Below are 23,996 nucleotides of genomic sequence, written 5' to 3'. Positions count from 1 at the left end.
GTAAACCAGGATGAGCAATCCAGAGAGACGCAAACTAAAATAATGAGATACCGCTGGAAGTAAAAAAGGAATGTGGCAGGGGCTTCTCTAGTACACTGTTTGTGGGAGTTTAAAGTTGATACCACTTTTGAAGGATAAAACTTATCTGTGTACGCCCTATGCACTTTGACAGAAGTTCCGATTCTAGCATGCTCTACATGAATACCAACTTGTACAGAGATGCTCACTGCAGCAGTGATTATTTCCTATAAATAAGGATTTGGTCAAATAAAACACAGCACCCTGATACTATAAAATACTTTTGCGATGGTTAAATAAATATGGCAGGGAGAGACTCCAAAACACTGCTAAATAAAAAAATGAAAAATCGAAGGAAAATATGTATAATATACACACACAATCGTACAGATGTGTATCTGAAAGAACACACACCAAGCTATTAACCATGAGGGGAGTGGGACTGGGGACATAAGGGAAGAGGATGTAGAATGGAGGAAGATTTTATTATCTGCATTTTTTATCACCATGCATAAGTTTATTACATGTATCATTTTTCTACATAGTGAAAAAGAAATATATAAAAGTTAACCCTCCAGTTTAGCATGCATGAAGTTCTATTATTAACATCAGACTACCTGACTTATTGATATCTTTATAATCAGGTTAATATCAATGTTTCACATACCCTCTTATTGTACTGTTTGTCTCAGGATCACCAGGGTCCAACGTTTCTTTTAAGAAGTTTATATAATGTATCCAAAGGTCAACACTAAGAGGTATTGCCTGAAGCCCCCGCCGATACACCTAAGAAGAAAACAACAAACTGTACTTCAAATATTTAATTATTTCTTAACAGAGAGGCAACACTGTGTTATCCGGTGAACCTTAGAAATACTAATTACTGGAATTTTGTTTAAATAATCTACCATTACCATTTGGGTGGAGGTTGGATAGAACATGGCAATGTTCTGATCCCCACGTGCAGAGTCTTGATCTTCAAAGCGCAGCAGTCCCTGCATTCTGACCGGGTTGTGTGGGCAGGCTTTGGGTTACAGACCATAGGGCACAGACCCATTAGAGCATCAATGACAGCGTCTGACCAAAAATGCAATAAGACGTAGCAAATGTGACTAGCAAACCAACTATATTGTTTGGAAAATGAGAAATAAATGTAAGTGAGAGAAAAGCCCTGCCCTACTTGTTAAGCTGCAGTGTAATACAGAGGCTTGCACTGCAAAGCTTGACAAACTGTAGAGGTTTAACGCACCTGCCAACAAAGAGAGAAAATATTAGCTACAAATGCCACAAGAGTGACAAATGCAAATAAAATACCCTGTAAAATTGTTTGACCATAAATCGTAGGTACTGCCAGCCAAAAAAACTCTTCATTTTGCTATTATTTGGCTTACAGTACCTAACAGAGATAACTTTATTCAGTGATGTACGCACCTCATCTGATTGTTTAATGTTGTCATGTCGCTTTTCAAGGTCTGCATACTTTTTCCAGTAACCATAGCAATACGGATAGTGTATGAAAAATTTGTCAAATGCTTTCCTGGCAGCCATCAAGTGATTCTGATGAAAATAAAACACGGTGTTTTAACATCTTGAAAGTTTTTGTCACAAAAATATTTATTCTTCCTTTCAAATGTATTAAATCAAATAAATGAAAAGCTTAAAAAAACCACACGTGCACTAGGCCTTTTTTCTGCAAATGCAATCTTATCCTTTGAAACAGAAAGAACTAATTCCGGCAAATAGCAAAGTAACTTTCTATTTCAGTAATTTTACACAAACCAATTATTACAAACACAAGACTTTGACTCTACTAATACTGTATAAATGCTATAAACGTTATTTTTTAAGCTAAAAAATGTATATATGTTATTCAACTCAATATAAAAATTATAAAAAAGATGCAACTTTAACTACAAAACAATAAAGCCTAGACTCATATTACTCAATTAATCTGTCCCCACTAACCCCATTTAAATAGTTACTAACCTCCTGTTCTACATACTGAAGCAAATATACCCAGCCTGTAAAATCCTGAGGATTATTTTCTACAGTTTTCCAAAATTTTTCATATTCTGGAGGGAAATTTGCTTCCGTTTCTGTCACTGGAAGGTCCACAGCATTTGCTATTTCATTTTCTTCTGTGGTTGCGTTCACATTAGGAGATCCATCAGGTGACTGTTCCATTTCCGTAACATTCATAATCTCAGGACCGAAATCAGCAGCCTGTTCTACCACTACCTCTGAACTGCTGCCTGTGCTGCCATTACGCGAACTTCTGTACTCATCCATGGGAGAACTTTGCATAGCTGTTGATTCTGTCTTCAGTTAATGATCTGTGGAAACACAAATAAAGAGAAACATCTTCCAAATGTTTATTTGACAACACTAGCACCACCTTTTAAAAGTCCTAGTTAGCTATTAAAGGAATGCATTAATTTGATTCTTGATCTCTCCTGTAAGTCATAATTAGCAGGTTAATTAGTTTCTATATTATAAATGAAATTCTCTAACTTACAAATTTTCTAAAAATCTGCCATTTTACTGTTGGGTATTTGAGTAAAAACTAAGTAATTATGGATTTACTTCCTTCATCCATAAAACAAGTGAGTATTCTGCCTGCTCCCCGAGGAAAGACCATATCTAGAATTCAATGCCCCCGGCTAGTAAAGAACATAAAATTCAGTGTCTGAACACTACCTTACTAACAATCCTGGAAAACAGCAGTATCTTTAGTACTGTTCTGGGAGCTAAAGGTAAAATAAACAAAACAATTTCTGGTCTAGACATAAATGTTTCAGAGGGAAGCTGATGACTTAGCTCAGAAAACAGTTTTAGAAAAGGGAAGGCTATACTATCGATATGTATGTATATATCCATAATAAATTTTAAAGCCCAGGAGCTAGGCTTAGTATAAAAGATACAAATTAAGGTTTTAAAAAATTAAAGAGCTAGTTTTAAAGTAAATGTTATTAAAAACTTATTTATGAAAGTTTTACCATCTGGACAGTAACTGCATAAAATCTTTCCAATTAAGTCATCTCACTGTTAAGGCCATAAAATAAGGGATTATTCTTTTATCCTACAAAGTAGTACCACAGGATATTTTCATAGTTGGCTTCATCTCTTCCACTAACAGTTTAAATGGAAAGTGCATCATTAAAGGGCACGTCTTTTTTTTAAGTGAAGTATTATACTGAAAACTAAATAGACCATAAAATTGATCAACTCTTAACATACACTCAGAATGCACATCTACTTAATACAGTACAATGTAATTAAAAAGATGATTAAGACTTTGAAGACAGTAATCAAAGAAAGAAATGCAAGTGACCAACAAACATGAAAGAATCATATCTTTACTAAAAAGATGTTAATTAGGGGCCGGCTCCGTGGCCAAGTGGTTAAGTTCGCGTGCTCCGCTGTGGCGGCCCAGGGTTCGGATCCTGGGTGTGGACATGGCACCGCTCATCAGGCCACGTTGAGGCGGCGTCCCATATCCCACAACTAGAAGGACCTTCAACTAAGATATACAACTGTATACAGCGGGGGTTTGGGGAGATAAAGCAGAAAAAATATATATATATAAAAAAAGATGTTAATTAAAACATTAAGATATCAAATGGCAACAAGTAAAAACATATCTTTCTGGAGGACAATCAGGCAAAATATACCAAATGGTAATTGTGCATATTTCATGTTATGGAAATAATCAGATAAAAACATTTATTTGTTTAAGAGCATTCACTGCAACACTGTATTACAGTGAAAAGAGAGGGGAGTATTAAGAAGAGGACTTCCTTAGTAAATAGCACATTTATATAATGGAATGATAATTAAAAAAGAAATACCTGTATCTGTGTTGATACAGAAAGATGTCCATTATATATATATACACATATATATATACTCATATACATGCAGCATATACATACAGCACACAAATCTGTAAGGATTTACACCAAATAAAATACAATAAAAACTGGTTGGTATTAACAGTCATTCTCCCTACATAACTGGGATGATGCATTCTTTTGGTTTATCTGCAATCATTTAACTGAAGTGAAGATAAAAGGGAGGCTGGTTTTTTATTTTGTTTTTGTTGTTTGTTTGTTGAGGAAGATTCACCCTGAGCTAACATCTGTGCCAATCTTCCTCCATTTTTTATGTGGGTCACTGCCTCAGCATGGCTGACAAGTGGTGTAGGTCTGCGCCTGGGATCTGAACCCATGAATGTGGGCCACCGAAACAGAGCACACCAAACTTAACCACTATGCCATGGGGCCAGCCCCCATTTTCTTTTTTTAAGAAAAGTCAGCTACAGCATGCTAATGGTTGGCTAGTTATTTTTTTTCAATTTCAGGCCTACTTTAAAAATCTGGGTTTCACTATGGTCTATACAGAAATTCTCAAAACTAGCTCCACACAAAATGTAATAACTTATTTATAGGTTCACCTAGTAACTTATTTACAACAAATAGACTCCTTGGCCCCAACTCCAATGACTCTGAGGTCCAGACTTGGGCCCAGAAAGTTGTACTTCTACCAAGTTCTCTACATAATTCAGAGGAACAGAAACTTATTCATGGGTAAATTCTTAACAGAATTGTTGGATCAAAGAATACATATATATTAAATTTGGGAAGATATTGACAATCTAGCTCTAGAAAAGTTGCACTAGCCATTTGGCAAGACACTTTTAGTTACCTATCCAAAATCCCCTCTTCACCACCTTCCTAATGAAACACTAATTTTATTCGGCACGGCAATACACCTAACCCCATGTAAGAGATCATGACACTGAAAAGGACATTCGCTGCAGAGTTCTGGGAAAGATTTTGCTTTTCTGATAAAAAACGACATTGACCAGTAATGTACAGGGGCCGGCCTGGTGGCAGAGTGGTTAGGTTCACACACTCCACTTCAGCGGCTCAGGGTTCACCAGTTTGGATCCTGGGTGCAGACCTAGCACTACTCATCAAGCTACGCTGTGGTGGTATTCCCACAAAAAATAGAGGAAGACTGACACAGACATTAGCTCAATGACAATCTTCCTCAAGCAAAAAGAGGACTAGCAACAGATATTAGCTCAGGGCCAAGCTTCCTCCAAAAAACCCAAATAATAGTAATGTACACTCTACCATTTTCTTCTTGCCTTGAATGTGAACTTATCTGAAACAACTTACGTCCATGAAGCAGTCACTAGGGAATTGGCTAGGAAAATTAAGAAATGCCAGTCCTGACATCATCAAGCTGCTAGTAACAAAATGCCAGCTTCATACTGTGTGAGAAAATAAATCCCTGTTTTACTATCAATAGTCAGGTTTAGTATTACTTGCAGACAAATGCATTACTAACTAATTAACCCACTAATAGTGCATGAGAATGTCCATTTCCCCCCCCGCTGTCAGCACCACGTATCATAAAACACAAAATTAATTTTTGCTCATTTGATTAACAAAAACAAAAGAGTAGTACCCCATTTTGATTTGTATTTCTTTAACTATGAGGAGGTTGAATTTCTATTTCTTCCTTTCCCTTAAATGCTTTTTCATATTCTTTGTCCATATTTTCTATTGCATTACTAATTTTTATTCTTACTAGTTTGTACAAACTCTTTGAAAACTAAAGAAATCAGATTTTTTTTTTTATTGCTTTTTCTCTCCAAATCCCCCACCGTACATGGTTGTATATTTTAGGTGCAGGTCCTTCTAGTTGTGGCATGTGGGATGCCACCTCAGCATGGCCTGAGGAGTGGTATCATGGCCGCACCCAGGATCCGAACCAGCGAAACCCTGGGCCACCGAAGCAGAGCGTGCAAACTTAACCACTCGGCTACAGGGCCAGCCCCAAGAAATCAGATCTTTATGATATACCTTGTAAAACATTTTTGTGAGTTTGCCTTCTTACTAGTTTTAGATTTGTGTGTGTGTATAGAGGGTGTCTTTTAAATTGTCATGTAAACACGAAGTCTAGATTTTAAAACATGTCCATTATTTCAAAATGTAGTATGAAACAAATTTTTCCCCAACAAAGGATAAATTTTAAAATGTTTAAATCATTTAATAAAAATCATTTTAAATCATTTAAAATCAAGAGACCTTTTGGGGCTAAATGCCACTAGAATTATCTATAACCAGGTAAATCTAGAGATTTAGTCAAAGATTAGAGAAATCATCTGAAAATTATAGCAATGTAGGAAAGCTGCATAAAATATAGAACTTGGCCTTTCAAAAACTATACATTTTGGAATAATAGGATAAGAATGATAAATTATTCCAGAATAAGGAACAGCCCATTTGACTTGACAGAAGAATAACCCTTCTGGACAGCAGACAAGATGGTGGAAATTAGGATGGGTTCAAAGACAAGGAAGAGACAGACTGCCTAGAATGGAGAGGGTTTGTATTAGGGAAGCGGAAGGGTAAGAAGCAGAGTAAGCAGGGTAGAGCCAGAGGGATGTGAGAAAAAACGACAGAAGAAAATCTACAGAGGGATTTGAGAAGAAATAATATAAGCAGCAAATCTAGTTGGTACATAATAAAGGAGAATCCAAAGTATTAAACTACCAGAAAAAATAAGTTCCCTTCTACGTGAATGACTGATGAATATCATAAACTTTTCCAGGTGTAAATCATTTGTGGTCCTAGGAAAAGGCAAAGAAGCTTCTCAATTTATTTCGCTTTTTCCCTCTCCTTTAAAGAAAAGACACATTTGAAGATTAATTTTCCATATGCAAATTCGTCCTTGGTTTGTGTCTTTTTATTTCAAAGCACACTGTCAAAAAAACAAAAAAGACTGTTGGCTGACACATTCTGAGTCATTTACTACCTGCCCCGTTCTAATTGCATACTTCAGTGGGACACAAGGGTTTCTTCTGGAATCAGCAAATTTACCACACCCCTGCATCTTCAGAGACTATCAATTACTCCACACCCTGCAATTACAGAGTTGTAAAAGGAATTAAGAACATCAGCCTTACCCTTAGGGAGATCATTTTTCTGATTACTTCAAAAATCACAGGGCCAAAAGAAGAATACACCAAAGTTACTTTTTAGTAACTTATTCCAATATAGTCTTCATTAACATGGCAATTACTCACACCAGTTTATTCTTAACCACGAGTAACTTCCAACTAGCAACATAAAACGACAAAGGGGTAAAAAAAATAACTATCAAAAGGAAGAAGATAACAGTGTGGTATTGGCATAAAGACAAACAGACCAGTGGAATAAAACAGAGCCTAGCAATTAACTTTCACGTATATGGTTAAATATGATCTTCAGCAAGAGTGCCAAGATCACTCAACAGGGAAAGGACAGACTCTTTTACAAATGGTGCTGAGAAAACTGGATGTTCACAGGCAAAGAATCAAGCTGGATCCTTATCTTACCCCATACACAAAAATTAACTCAAAATGGATTAAAAATCTAAATGTACAACCTAAAACTATAAAACTCCTATAAGAAAACATAGGGGAAAAGCTTCATGATACTGGACTTGGCAATGATTTCTTGGATATGACACCAAAAGCACAGGCAACAAAAAGCAAAAAAGACAAATGGAGCTACATCAAACTTTAAAACTTTTGTGCAGCAATGGACACAATCAACAGAGTGACAAGGCAACCTATGGAATAGGAGGAAATATCTGCAAATCATATATCTGTGATTAGGGGTTAATATCCAGAATATATAAAGAACTCCTACAACTCAATAACAATTTGAAAAAGGGCAAAAGACTTAAATAGACATTTCTCCAAAGAAGATATACAAATGGCTAACAAGCATATGAAAAGATGCTCAGCAAGCATCAGAAGAAATGCATATCAATCAGAGAAATGCATATCAAAATCACAATGAGATGGCACCTCACACCCATCAGGAAGGCTACTATCAAAAAAATAGAAAATAAGTTCTGGGGAGGATAAGGAGAAAGTGGAACCCTTGTGCACTGTTAGTGGGATTGTAAAATGATACAACTATAGAAAACAGTATGGAGGTTCCTCATAATATTAAAAATACAACTACCATATGATCCAGCAATCCCACTTCTGAGTATATATCCAAAATAACTGAAAGCAAGCTCTCAAGGAGCTATTTGCACACCCATGTTCATAGTGGCACTACCCACAACAGCCAAGAGGAGGAAGCAACCCACATATCCACCCACAGATGAATAAACGAAATGTGGTATACACATACAACAAAATATTATTCAGCCTTTAAAATGATGGAAATCCTGTCATATGCTACATGGAGGAACCTTGAGAACATTATGCTAAGTGAAATAAGCCAGTCACAAAAAGGCAAATACTGTATGACTCTACTTACATGTGTATCATAAAGTAGTCAAAGTCATAAAACAGAAAGTAAACTGGTGGTTACCAGGGACCGGAGCGGGGCGGGGGAAGGTGAGCTGTTGTTTAATGGGTATAGTTTCAGATTTGCAAGATGAAAAAGTTCTGGAGATCTGTTTCATAACCATGTGACTGTACTTAACACTACTGAACTATACACTTAAAAATGGTTCAGAAAGTAAATTTTACGTTCTATGGTTTTTACCACAATAAAAAAAAAGACAGCTAAATTATAAGTAAATTAGGAAACAAAGTACAAAAGACTAGGAATTAGAATTTCCACATCTTTCTTTCATCATAAGAAGATAAAGTAGGTGCCGGCCCCGTGGCAGAGTGGTTAAGTTCATGTGCTCCACTGTGGCAGCACAGGGTTTCGCCCGTTCCAATCCTGGGCATGGACATGGCATCACTCATCAAGCCACGGCAAGGCGGCATCCCACATGCCACAACTAGGACCCACAACTAAAAGTACACAACTATGTACCAGGAGGCTTTGGGGAGAAAAAGGAAAAAAAAATTAATAAAATATATTTTTTAAAAAAAGAAGATAAAGTATAGTATGGTAAATATCAGAAAGAACAAGGAGGCGGGGAAAAGTGAGTCCTACTTCTCTCCCTGAATAGAATGTGATCTTAGGTCAGCCTTACTTTTCTCACTTCTAAATGGGACTAATAATACTTGCATCACCTGCTTCATATAGCTGTTAAGAAGGTAACAGTTGAGAACACAAGATGAGATAAAAGCATGTGAAAGTCTTAAAAACTATAAACTCACATAAATCAAAGTATCGCTGCAAACAATGAATTCCTTAGAAAGTGTTATCCAAGATTAACTTAAGATGTTATACTTTAAAATATCTAAGGAAAATAAAAGTGAACTCCAGAATGCACTTAAAATTTTTCTGCAGAAGTTTTAAGAGGAGGAAAAAGCTGTTGACTTCGACTTCAAAACTGTTAGTCAACACAGAGTTTATCTGGAGATATACCTTATTTCTTGATTTTTCAAGTTGAGACACTTTTTGCTGTCTTTCTATTACAGAAGACTAGGATTTAGCTCTTATACCAAAGGTACTTACACAACTTTCCTTTCACATGCTCCCAACGTGGTTCTCTCAATTTGGGGTTAAATCATATTCAGGTTTACATTAGTATGGCTATGCAAATATTTTTTCAAGCTATCTGGTATACTACAATTACATTTCCTTGCTTCTACTTCTTTGAATCTTTCCTCCTTTTCATTTGCTTGGTTATCTTTGAAAATCGACCCCACACCCTTGAAGAGCTCTTATAAAAGTCCTTCAAAAACAACTGGCACTCATACCTACAAATTCCACATTCCCTTTTGGAGACACCCTTTCTGAAACCATCTAACCTTCTGCAGCAATTCAGACTGGTTTGTCTTGTCCAGGTTTGTGTGTTCATTTTGATCCAAGGAATTTCGCTTAACTCCTGGGTTGAATCTCATTTATAACAGCCAAAATCTTTTTCTTTCTTGATTTACTCCCTCTTTTAAAGATTTTATTTTTTCCTTTTTCTCCCCAAGGCCCCCAGTACATAGCTGTATATTCTTCATGGTGGGTCCTTCTAGTTGTGGCATGTGGGACGCTGCCCCAGCGTGGCCCGACGAGCAGTGCCATGTCCGCGCCCAGGATTCGAACCAACAAAACACTGGGCTGCCTGCAGCGGAGTGTGCGAACTTAACCACTCGGCCACGGGGCCAGCCCTGATTTACTCCCTCTTTTAGAGAATCATCTCTCTAACTTTCTGAAAAAGGGTATGTGGGGTGAAAAAATTAAAACCTTCCAATTCTAAAATCCTCATAATTGAATGACAGATTGAGTATTACAAATTTCTAGAATGAAAGTAATTTTTTTCTTAGAGTTTTGAAGGAAGCTATTCATTGTTTCCTAGCATCTGGTGTTGCTGTTGAGAAAACGTGATGCCATTTTTATTCCTCATCCTCTGTGCGTGACCCTGTTTTTCCTCCACAGCTTTTGTTTAATCTCTTTATCCCAGGTGTTCTGAAATTCCATAATGATATGCTTTCAGGTGAGTCTTCTCCATTCATTCTGCAAGGCATTCATTCAGAAGACTTATTTTATTCTAGACATTTTTGTCATTTGATTCTTATGTTTTCTATTTATTATTTATTGGATAATTCTCTCCCCTTGGCTTTCCCTCTTCTCTCTTTTGTGGAACTCATGCTATTCATGCGTTGGACCTCCTGGAGTGGTCCTCAGCTTTTATTTTTTCCCATCCCTTTGACTCGTTCTATTCTGAGACAGCCTTTTTACTGGATTTTTAAATTATGCATCAAATTTTTAGTTTCCATTGTCTATTCTCTGACTAATCCATTTTATAGTCTGCTATTCCTATTTCACTGGTACAATATCTCCTGTTATCTCTCTATTATTTACTTTAAATTTTCTTCTGTTCTCAGCATATCTGTCTCTTCTGAGTATCTTTTGACTGTTTTGATCTCTCAAATACAGTGATCTTCAAACTCATGTTCAAGAAGTGTTAGGCATTACCAACAAACGAGAAAGTAGTTAAGGCTTGGCAACTGGTGGGCCTCAGTGCAGGAGTACATTCTGTTGAGGAGAACCCACTAAATGTCAGTGCTTTACATCGTTTCCCTTGGGTTAAGTTTTTCCAAAGAAGAATGTTTCAACTTAAAAAACTTTAAGCAAGGGGCCAGCCCAGTGACATAATGGTTAAGTTTGCGTGCTCCGCTCTGGCGGCCCAGGGTTCACAGATTTGGATCCCAGGCGCAGACCTACACACACTTATCAAGCCATGCTGTGGCAGGCATCCCACATATAAAATAGAGGAAGATGGACATGGATCAGGGATAATCTTCCTCACCAAAAAAGAAAAAAAACTCTAAGCAAGGCAACAAGTATTCTGGGAGCAAAGAAGACAAACAGGGCTGATGATCTCGCTATTCAATATGGAAGCTTTCATTTCAAGACCCTTCACCTCAGCCCCACTCCCATCAGCTGTGCCAAAACTTCTCTGGTTCCATCTTATTCAAATAGTATCCAGTTTTTCGCTGGCTATACTAGATGGTAAAGGAAGAGCTAGGGTCTAAACTACTCCAGACTTTCAACCAATCCCCTTATTTTTAGGTCTCCTCAGCACTCTCATCTTCAGAGGCACAAGGTACCTGAAATCTCTTAGCCTTTCCGGGGTTTTGTGGGAAGATCCATCTTGCTTCTTATTAACTTCCCTCTCTGCAAATGCAAAGCTGAAGCAGAAGGAAAACCTACGTTAATCAGTTAAAACCAATCCATCTGCCTTCTTTCAAAACACTGTTAATTCTCATCTGTTGATACCACTTCTTCTGTTCTTTGTCCTTTTGGGTTTATACTATTTATTTCTTTTTTGCCTTATCTTATTATTATTTTTTAAATTTATTTTACTGTAATTAGGTATCCAAATTACTCTATGCTGAATCCTTTCCATTTAATATTTTTAAAAATCTCTAACCAATATCATTTTCTTGTGTAATAACACTCATTCAATAGCTATTTAGCGAGCAGCTTGCATGTGTCAGACACGACTGCTCCAAGCACTGGAAATTCAGCCATGAACAAATGAAAAGCCCGGCTCACAAGGAGCTGACATTGTAGTAGGGGATATAGCTTTTTTTGAAAGTAAGTTTACAATATTTACGTAGTACCAAGCGCTAAGACCAGAACAAAACAGGGGATGAGGTAGGAAGAAGGCCAGTCATGCAGAAATCTGGAGGAAGAAAATTCCAGGCAGCAGATCCAGCAAGTCCTGAGATAAGTGTTGTTTGGCTTGTTCACAGAACAATAGATCAGCAGGAAGGGCAGTATGGCTGGATTTACTTATGTATCCCTCAGTTTGGCTTGAGTTCTTTCTAAGATTTGGCTTTACACATATATCATAGTAAACCTCCTCACATAAATGCCCGTTTTTAAAAAGCTATTTCCGGGGGCCGGCTCCATGGCCGAGTGGTTAAGTTCACACACTCGGCTTCGGAGTCCCAAGGTTTCGCAGGTTTGAATCCTGGGCATGGACATGGCACTACTCATCAGGCCACACTGAGGCAGCGTCTGACACAGTACAACTAGAAGGACTCACAACTAAAAATACACAACTATGTACCAGGGGGCTTTGGGAGAAAAAGGAAAAAACAATCTTAAAAAGCTATTTCCTTGGGGTTATACTATACTCTCAAAATTTAATATACCAGCATGTAGCACAAATCTTAAAATTAAGCACAGCTTTGACCTGCTGATAACACCTCTAGAATTCTATCTTAGAGAAATAATGATGAATCTACAGGCAAACTATGAGAAGTATTAGATTAACAAAGTTGCTGGATTAAAGAGAAATATATAAAAGTAAGTGACAATTCTACAGTTAGAAATAATTCTTTTTAAAGGACATTTGAAAGAATTAATCATGAACAAGGGTGTTCAGTACAGCATTTTTCCTAAGAAAATAACTTTGTTGGTACACTAGAGTCCAGCCAACATCCTTCAATGAAAATACTAATTTCTCACAATCACCTAGTTGCCACAACCAATGGTCATTCAGTCTGCATCCTAGCAGATCTCTATTAATCCTCCGTTTCCTTCCTAAAATTCTCTGTATCTTCAAGAAGTAATCTTTTATGATATCAATCTCCCAATGCCCTCGCCTCATTTCTAATCCTCCTCCATTTTGCTTTCTCTCTCTATTACAGCACTCCTGTAGCAGGTGAAATAGACAATCATTATTTGTCCTCCTCCTCCCCTCGGTCAGAATGGATGAAGTATCTCTGCTCCTGTCAAAGGTCAAACCCAAACTCATGACTTGGATCACTTCTCCCATTCATCTTCACAAGAATGTTGCTTCTTATCTCCACACTCCCCTCCTTACCAGTTTCTCTCAGTGTATTAGGTTACTTTCATTAGCATTCAAACATGTCAATATCGCTCATCTTTTATATAATAATTTATAACATCCATACTACAATTTAGCCTAACTGAAAAACGACCAAAAGGGGCCAGACCCAGGGGCCTAGTGCTTAAGTTCGGTGTGCTCTGCTTCAGTAGCCCAGGATCTGTTCCCAGGCATGGAACTATACCACTCCTTTACCAGTGGCCATGCTGTGGCAGCAGCTCACATATAAAAAGAGGAAGATTGGCAGTGGCTGTTAGCTCAGGGCAAATCTTCCTCAGCAAAAAACAAACAAACAAACAAAACACAAAGGATAATCATGAGCTAGGTTAAGGATGTGTATTTTGTTCTAACGACAATGGGATGCCAATGAAGTTGCCTAAGGTTCTTATCTCTACTTCTGTATTCACTTAGGATTCTTACTCATTACTGCTCCAAAATTCACCAAGGTCACAATCTCCTTGTTTATAAATCCAACTGGACACTTTCTAATTCGTCTTTCTGATCTACTCTTCACAGCATCCAACAGTAATGATGACTTCCTACTTGAAAGGCTCTCTTTTCCTGCCTTTTCTGACATATTCTAGTCACCTAGTTGTCCTCCTACCTTGGAGTGCTCCCTTACCATACTGATGGATCTTTCTTCTTCTCACAATCCAATAAAAATTATTAGCACCCAAGATTTTGTCCTCAGATCTCTCCTTTTCCCAAGCAACCCTCTCCTTGGGCTGAAATGTCCTCCTCTCTAATATACTTTCTTCACTTGGCTTCCAGGTGACACTATCTCCTGGTGTTACTCCTACCTCACTATCACTCTTCCCAAGTGACAGTCTCCTGAGACACATGAGATACTCCTTTTCTACTTGGTCTTTAACATTAATAATGCCCCATGACTCAGTCCTTGGTCATCTTCCCTTCTCTATCTCCATTAATTCCCAATCTCACATGGTTTTACATGCTAATTATATACTGACTCCGAAATTTCCATCTCCAGCCCAGACCTCTTTTCCAAACTCCAGATTCATATATCCAACAGTTACTTAACATCATCTACAGATTAAGTAATCACTTCAAATTACAAGACATCCCTAAGTGAACTCCTGATCTCTCTCCTAAAACCTGCTCTATCCACAGCCTTCTGCATCTCCCCTGATAGAAGCACCCTCCTCCTTCCAGCAGCTTAGCTCAAAAATCTTAGAGTCATTCTTGACTCTTTTCCTTCTCTCACACCCAAGCAATTTGCTACGGAATCTTTCAAATATATTCAGAATCCCACTTCTTACCATCCTCATTCAAGCCACTCATCTCTCATCTACAGCTATTATGGTCTTCTGTAATCCTCTATAGGCCTCCTGCTTCTTCCCTTGCTCCACCCCACCCCCACTTCCCTGTCCCCAGTCTCCTCTCAACACAGCAGATAGTATTCTTTCTAAAACCACGTAACTCCACTGCTCCATCTCAGAAAGTAAAAGTCAATGTCCTTCCAATGGCCCACTGCCCCCTCCCACCATTTACCTCTTTGACTTCATCTACTACTCTTACCCTCTCACTCAGCTCCAGCCACAATGACATCTTGCTGTCTCTCAAACAGACCACTCTCCAGCCTTACAGCCTTTGCACTGGCTGTTCCCTCAACCCAGTGACCACCTCCCAGATACCCATATGGCTACCTTCCTCACCTCCTCATTTGCCGAAATGTCATCTTCTCAATTACACCTACCTGGCCATCCTATATAAAACTGTAACTTGCATCCCCAGCATATGTGATCGCCTTTAGCTTTTCTACTTTTTTTCCCTTTATCCATAGAATTTATTATATTCTACCATAGTAACTTATGCTGTAACATTAAGAATTAACCAGGGGCCAGCCTGGTGGCGCAGCGGTTACATGCGCATGTTCTGCTTCAGCAGCCCAGGGTTCACAGGTTCGGATCCCGGGTGTGGACATGGCACCGCTTGGCAAGCCATGCTGTGGTAGGCGTCCCACATATAAAGTAGAGGAAGATGGGCATGGATGTCAGCTCAGGGCCAGGCTTCCTCAGCAAAAAGAGGAGGACTGGCAGCAGTTAGCTCAGGGCTAATCTTCCTCAAAAAAAAAAATTAACCAGACCTTTTTTATTCACACTATTGCTATAGTTTAAGTAATTATCATCTCCCCACCAGATCAGTATTTTTCAAACTGCAGACTGCTTCAGACCAGCTTCTTCTCCTTTATGCAAATAAAAAATAGAACAGAAAAAATTTTTATCAGAGTGCTTTGCATAGTAAAGGAATATTGTTTCATGACATTCTGATGCAATTATACACACACATGCAATTCGACTTTTGTATACTGAGTTGCCTGGCACACAGAAAACACACAGTAATTCTGAAAGTATGAATGAATGAAAGCATGTCATCATGTACTGCTATGACTTCAATTACTAGATATTACTGATAATAGTAAGAGATGCTATTTATTGAACAAGTATTTTGGTAAATGCCACTTTCTCATTTTTACGGATGGGGAAAACAAAATTTATTAAGATTAAATAATTTGTGCAAGGTTATACACATAGTAAGGAACAGAACCAGGATTCACACCCATCCTAATGCCAAAATTCTGACCTATTCTCTAACTTCTACAGCCCAGAAATTCTATTTCTGTTGAGATGTTTTGTTTTGTTTTTTTTCAACTCAGTTCCTTTCAGCTTCAGGGCCTTAGAGTACGTAGTTTCTACCTGGAATCCTCTCTCATCCCTGTTCCCCACCCTAAGAATCCCACTGATAGTCTTCAACCTTACCAAAGCCTACTCATTCTTCTGAGCAAAGTGTAAACATCACTTCCTGAAAAGTATTCCCATACACCCCAGATTAGTTAGGTTCCCTCAACGATGCTTCCACCTCCTTCTGTCTTTTTCTCTCACATCACATTTGTGATACTTGTTCAATGTCTATCTTCCTCACTAGATTACAAGTTTCTTGAGGGTAAAGACCACATCTACCAATACACAGCGACACAGTACACCTGGAGGCCTAGTACACACTCAATTTATTGAATAATGAATAAAGCGCATCAGAGTCCCACGTCACCCCAGACTGAAACCTAGTACAGTGCTTTCATAACCAAAGGGGAGTGGCATAACAAAGTGCTCGGGCTTTGAGCTTTAAAGCCTGGCAGAACCAAATGAAAGATTGGCCCAGTTACTCATTAGGGAACTCTGAGCAAGTTAGTTAACCTCTCTAAGCCTCATCCGCAAAGTCATCACAAATACCTTGCTACAAAGATTAACTACCAGGGCGAGCCCGGTAGCTGAGTGGTTAAGTTTGAATGCTTCACTTCAGCAGCCCAGGGCTTCACTGGTTCGGATCCTGGGTGCAGACATGGCACTGCTCATCAAGCCATGCTGAGCTGGTGTCCCACACGCCACAACTAGAAGGACCCACAACTAAAAATATACAACTATGTACCAGGGGGCTTTGGGGAGAAGGAAAAATAAAAAATAAAAAAAAAAAGATTAACCATCTTCTTCTACTCATCACAGTGCTAATGTTAAAATTTAAGTAATTATTATCTCCCCTCTTAAACAATGTTTTCAAACTTCAGCTTGCTTCAAATCAGCTTCTTGATTTTTTTAAAATGGAAAAATACACAAGAGAAAAAAACATATCAGAGTGCACGCACACATTAAGGGCATGTTGTTGAAATACACACAGAATTCAACTATTGTTTACTGGGTGCTATGTCACACGTACATCCTATTATGGGCTCCTATTATTTCAAGAAATTTGAAAAACATTGCTACACTATTGATTCAGTAAGAATAGGGGCCTTCTTGGTTTTGTTCACTGCTGTGTCCCTAGAACCTAAAACAGTGCCTGGTATATAACAGCACAATAAATATCTGTCGAAAAAGTGAGTGATCCACCTGGTCCCAACTCAACTTTTCACATGTGTTAATCCTAGAGTCCTCCCCCTCACTGCCATCTCCAGAGCCCATTACATTCTTCGTCCCTCAGCCTTGGCCCGCACTATTCTCTCAGACTAACAAACTGTCTTCCTTTGCTCAACTCACTAAACCAATCGATGCCTTTTTACTACGTTGCACTTTCTTACAAAATTATATATGAGAGGCATAAAGTCCACAAGTATAAAAGGAGGCATGATAAATTATAAAAGGAATATACAGTATATGAAAAAATACAGTTCTATATGATACATTTAACTTCTAGTTCAGTTATGACATACATTAAACATGTGACTAACAATTCAGCATGCCATCTTAAAATTTAAAAGATTGGGGCAGCCCCATGGCCCAGTGGTCATGTTGGTGCACTCTGCTTCTGTGGCCCAGGGTTTGCCAGTTTGGATCCTGGGCACGGACCCAGCACCACTAGTGCATCAACCCATGCTGTGGCAGCATTCCACAGAGAGGAGCCAGAACGACCTACAACTAGGACATACGACTATGTACTGAGGCTTTGGGGAGGAAGGAAAAAAAGAGAGGAAGATGGGCAACAGATGTTAGCACAAGGCCAGTCTTCGTCACCAAGAAAAAAAAATTTAAAAGAGCTTTTGAAGGATGACTTACATAACCCATAATTAAAAATAGGAAGTTTGATCTAATACCTTCTTCTTTTTTCTTTTTTAAAGATTTTATTTTTTTCTTTTTTTCTCCCCAAAGCCCCCCAGTACCTAGTTGTATATTCTTCTTTGTGGGTCCTTCTAGTTGTGGCTTGTGGGACGCTGCCTCAGCGTGGTTTGATGAGCAGCGCCATGTCCGCGCCCAGGATTCAAACCAATGAAACACTGGGCCACCTGCAGCTGAGCGCGCGAACTTAACCAACTGGGCCACGGGGCCAGGCCCTAATACCTTCTTTTTTAACTCTCTATAGGGATTTATGCCTAAGGAGGTACTCCAAATCATACCATTGATTATTCTTTTCATAAGCAGAGCAATGCAGAAAAATCTGAGGTCATCACTAAGGACTGAAAGTCAGGAGTTGAGCATTGTAAATCAACTAACTAGCTTTGAAACCTACAACTCACTCTGCACCTCATCCACACATAAGCCAATTTGAAGACTGAAGCTGTTAAGAAAAGACACTATCACAACCACTGGTTTTCGCACAGAGGCTAAGCAGAATGTTCATAGACTGACCTTTTTTTAAGTTCCCACATATTAAACACACATTATGTTCCAGAAACTGGACTTCATATATACATATATTTACATAAATGTCTGCATCATCTTCAGGTCTTTGGGGAAAAAAAAAAATCACCATTTGGCTGGAACTACTACTTTCTTCCTCCTTTGGCTATTTAAAAAAAAAACAAAAATTTTACGCAGAATTATCTAACATATACAGAAGGTTCTGTCCTTTCTCTTGAAACACACACACACTTTTTATCATTTGGTTTATAAAATTCTGTCTCTTATTCGACTATAGGTAAGCAAGTAAAAATATTACCAAATAGTCTGACACTGAAAAAAAAAAAAATTCTGTTTCTCAATTTTCACTTCAAATATCTCATGCCGGCGACTAACTAGCCATCTTTAGTCAACCCCTAACTATCCAGGGTGCACAGTCTAAGAACCAGTCTTCAGCAGAACTCTCCCTGTTCACGTTGTCCCGACCAGAGGCTGAGGAGTGGAAAGTTCCAACTTTCGCAACCCTAGAATGAGGTTATGAACGGGGGGAGGAGGGTGCACCTGACTGTAGCTGCCTGTTTCTTTCAACCCACTTCAGCGCCCAGAGAGCCCAAGACACTGAAGTGCCAACAGGAGCTTCCCGCTTCCCTGTGTGTGTGAAACTCGCCTTCTCCAGCTTCAACCTTTCCAGCTGTAGAAAAGTTCACAGCATTTCTGAACACATGGGATCAGCTGCCAAACAGCCCAAACTAAAAAGTGACCTTTGAGTCGGCATAAAATCCTACGGTATTATCACAGCATCATCAGTCATATCCTAAGAGCAGTCCTACTTATTAACTTCAAGTATTATTCCTTAAAGCTGTGGTTTTAGAGCGAGAATAAAACCACAGTCAGTCTTGGGCGACAAAAGGTAAGCATTATTCTTAAACAGATTCCTTTAAAAGATCCTACTGGGATCTTTAAGGTCTGGCTTTTCCGCTTCTACCGATCCTGGGGCTGGTCTTTGGGGGGCTGCGACTCGGGGTCCCCAGAGGGCGGCTCATGTCGTGGGAACGCGCCTGCAAGCTTTCTTAAGAGCGTTCGCGCGACCCCCTGGGACCCGGCGGCCCCTCCGAGCGCGCTCGCCGGCGTCCCGGCCACCCCGCGTCCCGGCTCTCGGGGCGGCGAGGGCTCCACACGCACCCCGACCGCTCCTCCGCCAAGGTGGAGGGAGGCCCACGCTCCCCCGCCGCAGGCGCGCGTCCGAGAAACGTGGGTCTGAGAAAAGAAACGTCGCCCGGCTCCTCCCAACAGGTGGGTCGGGGACAGGAGGACAGCTGGGCGCCGCGGCCGGGCCAGGCCTCGAGCGGCCGGCCAGGGAGGGAGGCCGCGGCCCGGACCGCAGCCCCTGCCCGCCCACCGACCACCCCCCGCCCACTCCCAGGCGCCCGTCCCGCCGCTGACCTGTCGACGGATGCCACGCACGGCCATGAGCCGCCGAACGGGCCACCACCGAGCCGAAGATGGCACTGCCACCGCCGCCGTCCCCACAGCCACCACGGCCGCCGCCGCCAGCCCCACGGCCGCCTCGTCGAGATAGCGGCGCGCATGCGCTGCGGCCCCCGGAGGCGCAGGGTCACGTGGTCGCGCAGTGCGCAGCCTCGCCCTCCGCGGGCTCCCGGCCCCGCCCCTCCCGCCAGCGTCCCCGGGGACGGGGCTTTCCCCGCTCCTCAAGGACCCGCCGGGAGAGGATGCGCGCGCCTTTCCCGCCCTGCCTGGACCACCCACGGCGCCCCCTCACCTCAGGAAAAATAAGTTCTGCTATTCTTTGGGGGCACATCTAAAATTTCCCCCCCAATTGCCCAGGCTCTACCCCTCTACCTAAAAATGGACAGAAATCCAGCCTTAAACCCCCAGATCTCAAGGTGGTGTGGACCCTGGGTCCCCCCAGGTTTCCCAAAGAGGAAACAATGACGGAGTTAGGGGCTTGAGGAACTGATTATTAAAGGGGTACGTAAAAAATTTATCCTTCGGGCAAATGGAGCCGCCTCGTGCTGACAATCTCAGCAGTCCTCTTCAGTTTACTCCCATCCTCATTTTAAAAGAAAAAAAAATCAGATCTGTCCTCTCCTGTTTCTGTTGCAAGGTTCCTGAGTTCTCCCACCGCTTACCAGGCAATCTCTTGTTCAAGATTCAGTGGTGTCACAACTCGGGGGCAATTTCTCCTTGGGAATCTGTCTGCTTCCAGAAATATTTCTCTGCTAGATGATTTTTCCTGTCCACACCCCTGTTAATCGTAAATCCGTTCAACGGCACCTTTGCTTCCAAACATCAGAGTCAATCTTCTCACCATCCGCCTTTTGTTTCATCAAACTGCATCTAGCAGCGGCTCTCCCCGTCCGTGGCCGCCTCTACTCGTCGAGCTAACTTTTTCGGCTTCTCTGACAGTGCAGCTATACTTTTTACCAGTTTAACCGGCAACTTGTAGATGTTCACTGCAGGAAGGAACAGTTAAGGGAGTGATAGATGGGGAAGGCAGGCGGAGTTTGCCACAGGCACTGGCGTTCAGAAGGCCACCGCCTCCGCTCCTTTTCTGCTTCTTTCAGTCTTTCCTGGAGTGATCTGAAATTCTTCATCAGTAGATAAGATGAGCTTTGAGATCCCATCCCTCACAGTCATTTTGCAAAGATCCATCTGCTTCTTCAACTTCATTCAACACACATCTATGGATCCCTTTGTCTAGTTTTCTACATCTTACCCTTCAAGCCACTGCTGCCACTCTCACTCTCCTGCTTAAAAGCCTCCACTGGTTTTCCCCATGCTTATAAGAAAAACCGAAACGTTTTAGCATTGAAGACACAGACCTTCGGAGTCGCACCAGCCTTCTTACTGGTTTCTACCTTACCATAACTCCAGAAAACTCCCTGTCTTCTTTTATGTCTTTTCTTCTTTTTTCTTTTTTCTTTTTTTTTGAGGAAGATTAGCCCTGAGCTAACTACTGCCAGTCCTCCTGGGTTTTTTTTTGCTGAGGAAGCCTGGCCCTGAGCTAACATCCGTGCCCATCTTCCTCTACTTTTTTTTATATGTGGGACGCCTACCACAGCATAGCATACCAAGGGGTGCCATGTCGGCACCGGGATCCGAACCGGCGAACCCGGGGCCACCAAGGAGTGGAACATGCAAACTTAACCACTTCGCCACCATGCCAGGCCCTCTTTTATGTCTTTTATGTGTCACTTTTCCGCCTACCCTCCCTCTGCCTGGAATTCTCTCCCCACTGGTGAAAACATCAATTATTTTTTAAATTGATTTAGCCTTCTTTGACTTTAAAAAGAAGTTCATATCACAATTAAAAGCATTGGGAAGAAAAAAGATATTACACTAAATATTGTAGTTTAGGGAATGGTGAGTTCTAAAATACAGTATTTAAAGTCAGGTGATCTCAGAAACAGAACAAAGAGATCAGACAGATGAGGAAAAGTGTTATTTATTAATGTAATGGATTTCTTCCACTTGCCTCTCCAGATCCAGATCAACTGTCCACTCTTCTCCACCTGCTCCGTTCTCTGGAGATTGACCCTATGGAGTCTATCAATGGGTTCCCTTGCTTCCTGTTTGCTGGTTGGATCTGGGCAACAAAAGGTCCTGGCAGAACTGCAGAGGGGAGTGAGGGCAGTGTTTGTTCCCCAGCTCTCTCCACGTGAGGATCTCAGCTCTGAGCAAGGTGGCCCTGTCCTTATGACTGTCTTCTTCCAGGTTCCAGGTTTCCCTAAACTCTGCCGTTGTAAATAGTCCCTTGCTGACCACTGCTCAGTTTGCCCTGATGTTGATATGCCATCCAGGATCTGGGATTCTAACTGACAAAAGAGCCAAACACTTCTTATGATACCCAGTGTTCGTCACAACGTCTTTTTGGGCCACTTAGTACAAGGTCCTTGTTTATTCTCTTCAAAATGTAACATGCAATGAAAAAGTGCAGAAAACACCATATCGCTCATTTAATTTACAGAATATATTTGCTCTAGAGAATGGAATTTGTCCATTTATGTTATAAATAAATGAAACACTAAAGGTTCCTCTCGACTGTGACATGATCTTTAAGATTTAGTTCAAATGGTATCTCCTAAATTCAGCCTTCCTGAAGGTTGTTTACCTGGATCCTACATTACTCCTATTTCTGAATAATTTATTATTATTAATTTGTGTAAGGTTTTCTCTGCTGTAGGAATGTCAAGATGAAAGAAAGAGATTTGGACTTTAAGCTCTAATCTGTTTTTCCCCCATTTCCCTGTTCCAAGCCTTCATGTTGTCCTGTCACAGAACTATTAAACTGTATCTGTAGTTGCCCTTAGATTGAGTGAGTCTCAAAGTTTCTGCTAGGAGAAGGAAAGGATTATTTGGGGCTGTAGGGGAGGAATACAATTCCTCTACCCTCTAGGTCCTTCTGGCTGGTCTAAGAATTAAATTGGGGCCGGCCCCGTGGCCAAGTGGTTAAGTTCGTGTGCGCACTGTGCTTTGGCAGCCCAGGGTTTCACCAGTTCAAATCCCAGGTGTGGACATGGCACTGCTCATCAAGCCATGCTGAGGTGGCATCCCATTGCCACAACTAGAAGGACCCGCAACTAAAAATACACAACTATGTACCAGGGGGCTTTGGGGAGAAAAAGAAAAAAATAAAATCTTTAAAAAAAGAAAAAAGAATTAAGTTGACATGCGACAGAATAACAGGAAAAAATCAAACAAAATTTGATAACGTGTATACTTGGAAGAAAGCCAGGAAAACTGAGTAGCTCACGAAAATGGCCAGAGCCACCACCTTAAATACCATCTTCAGCAAAAGACAAAGGAGGATGTTGGGGGTAGTGGTTTGGGAATTCAAATGGGAGGAAGGCAATTCATACGGAGATGGAAAAGCAAATGTTTGGTAAACAAGTGTTTGCTGGGCCATCTGTAGACAATGGGACCCGAGAGACCAAAACTTGGATAAAAATGGGCTTAGCAAGGACCCTCCCAGTCTACCTATACCCAGAGTTATCTATGGTGATGGCTTGTCCTGGGGACAGGCCTTCTATCCTGAATTCTTTTAGGCAGTTAGAGGGAAGGTCAAATTTTCTTTCAGAGCTATTTTGTCCTTAAAAATAATCAAGCCAGGGGCTGGCCCAGTGGCATAGTGGTTAAGTTTGCATGCTCTGCTTCAGTGGCCCAGGTTCACTGGTTTGGATCCCAGACGCAGACCTGGCACCACTCATCAAGCCACACTGTGGCAACATCCCACATAGAATGGAGGAAGATTGGCACAGATGTTAACCCTGTGACAATCTTCCTCAAGCATAAAGAGGAGGATTGGCAATGAATGTTAGCTCAGGGCCAATCTTCCTCACCAAAAATCATCATCATCATCATCATCATCATCAAGCCAAAGAGACACATTTTGAGGTAGCCACTCTTGATCCCCCATAGGGCTAAATAGCTGAGCTTGAGGCACAGCTACTTCTCCCCATGGCCTACTCATGTTGTACAAGGGTATTAAGGTTCTCCTCTGGCCACTGCAGGAACAAACAGGGTGTTGAGACCGCAAAGGGGGTCAGGATGAAGGGG

The 23,996-nt window shown here is 40.7% G+C and overlaps 1 protein-coding gene across 6 annotated transcripts in view; it reads right to left on the bottom strand.

Annotated features, from left to right (window-relative positions):
- The window catches only part of PRPF39 (pre-mRNA processing factor 39), a 37,774-nt gene extending 17,117 nt beyond the window's left edge, over positions 1–20,657 (bottom strand). Inside the window, exons 1-6 of one of the 6 annotated variants that reach the window (XM_070504300.1) lie at positions 19,863–20,022; positions 2,005–2,351; positions 1,450–1,575; positions 1,199–1,267; positions 933–1,095; positions 686–804 (exon numbers count right to left, since the gene is read on the bottom strand). In XM_070504300.1, coding sequence (XP_070360401.1) covers positions 686–804; positions 933–1,019 — 206 coding nt within the window. In that variant the 5' untranslated portion in view covers positions 1,020–1,095; positions 1,199–1,267; positions 1,450–1,575; positions 2,005–2,351; positions 19,863–20,022. Of the gene's footprint in view, positions 1–685; positions 805–932; positions 1,576–2,004; positions 2,352–19,862; positions 20,029–20,569 lie in introns of those variants that run through there. The other 5 variants (XM_070504299.1, XM_044765571.2, XM_014835668.3 and 2 more) reach the window with 5 other exon arrangements.
- Between the last annotated feature and the right edge of the window lie 3,339 nt (positions 20,658–23,996).

The sequence above is a fragment of the Equus asinus genome, chromosome 2 (genome assembly GCF_041296235.1).
Source record: "Equus asinus isolate D_3611 breed Donkey chromosome 2, EquAss-T2T_v2, whole genome shotgun sequence".
In the NCBI taxonomy this organism is placed as follows: domain Eukaryota; kingdom Metazoa; phylum Chordata; class Mammalia; order Perissodactyla; family Equidae; genus Equus; species Equus asinus.
This window is presented reverse-complemented; position numbering and strand designations above follow the sequence as displayed.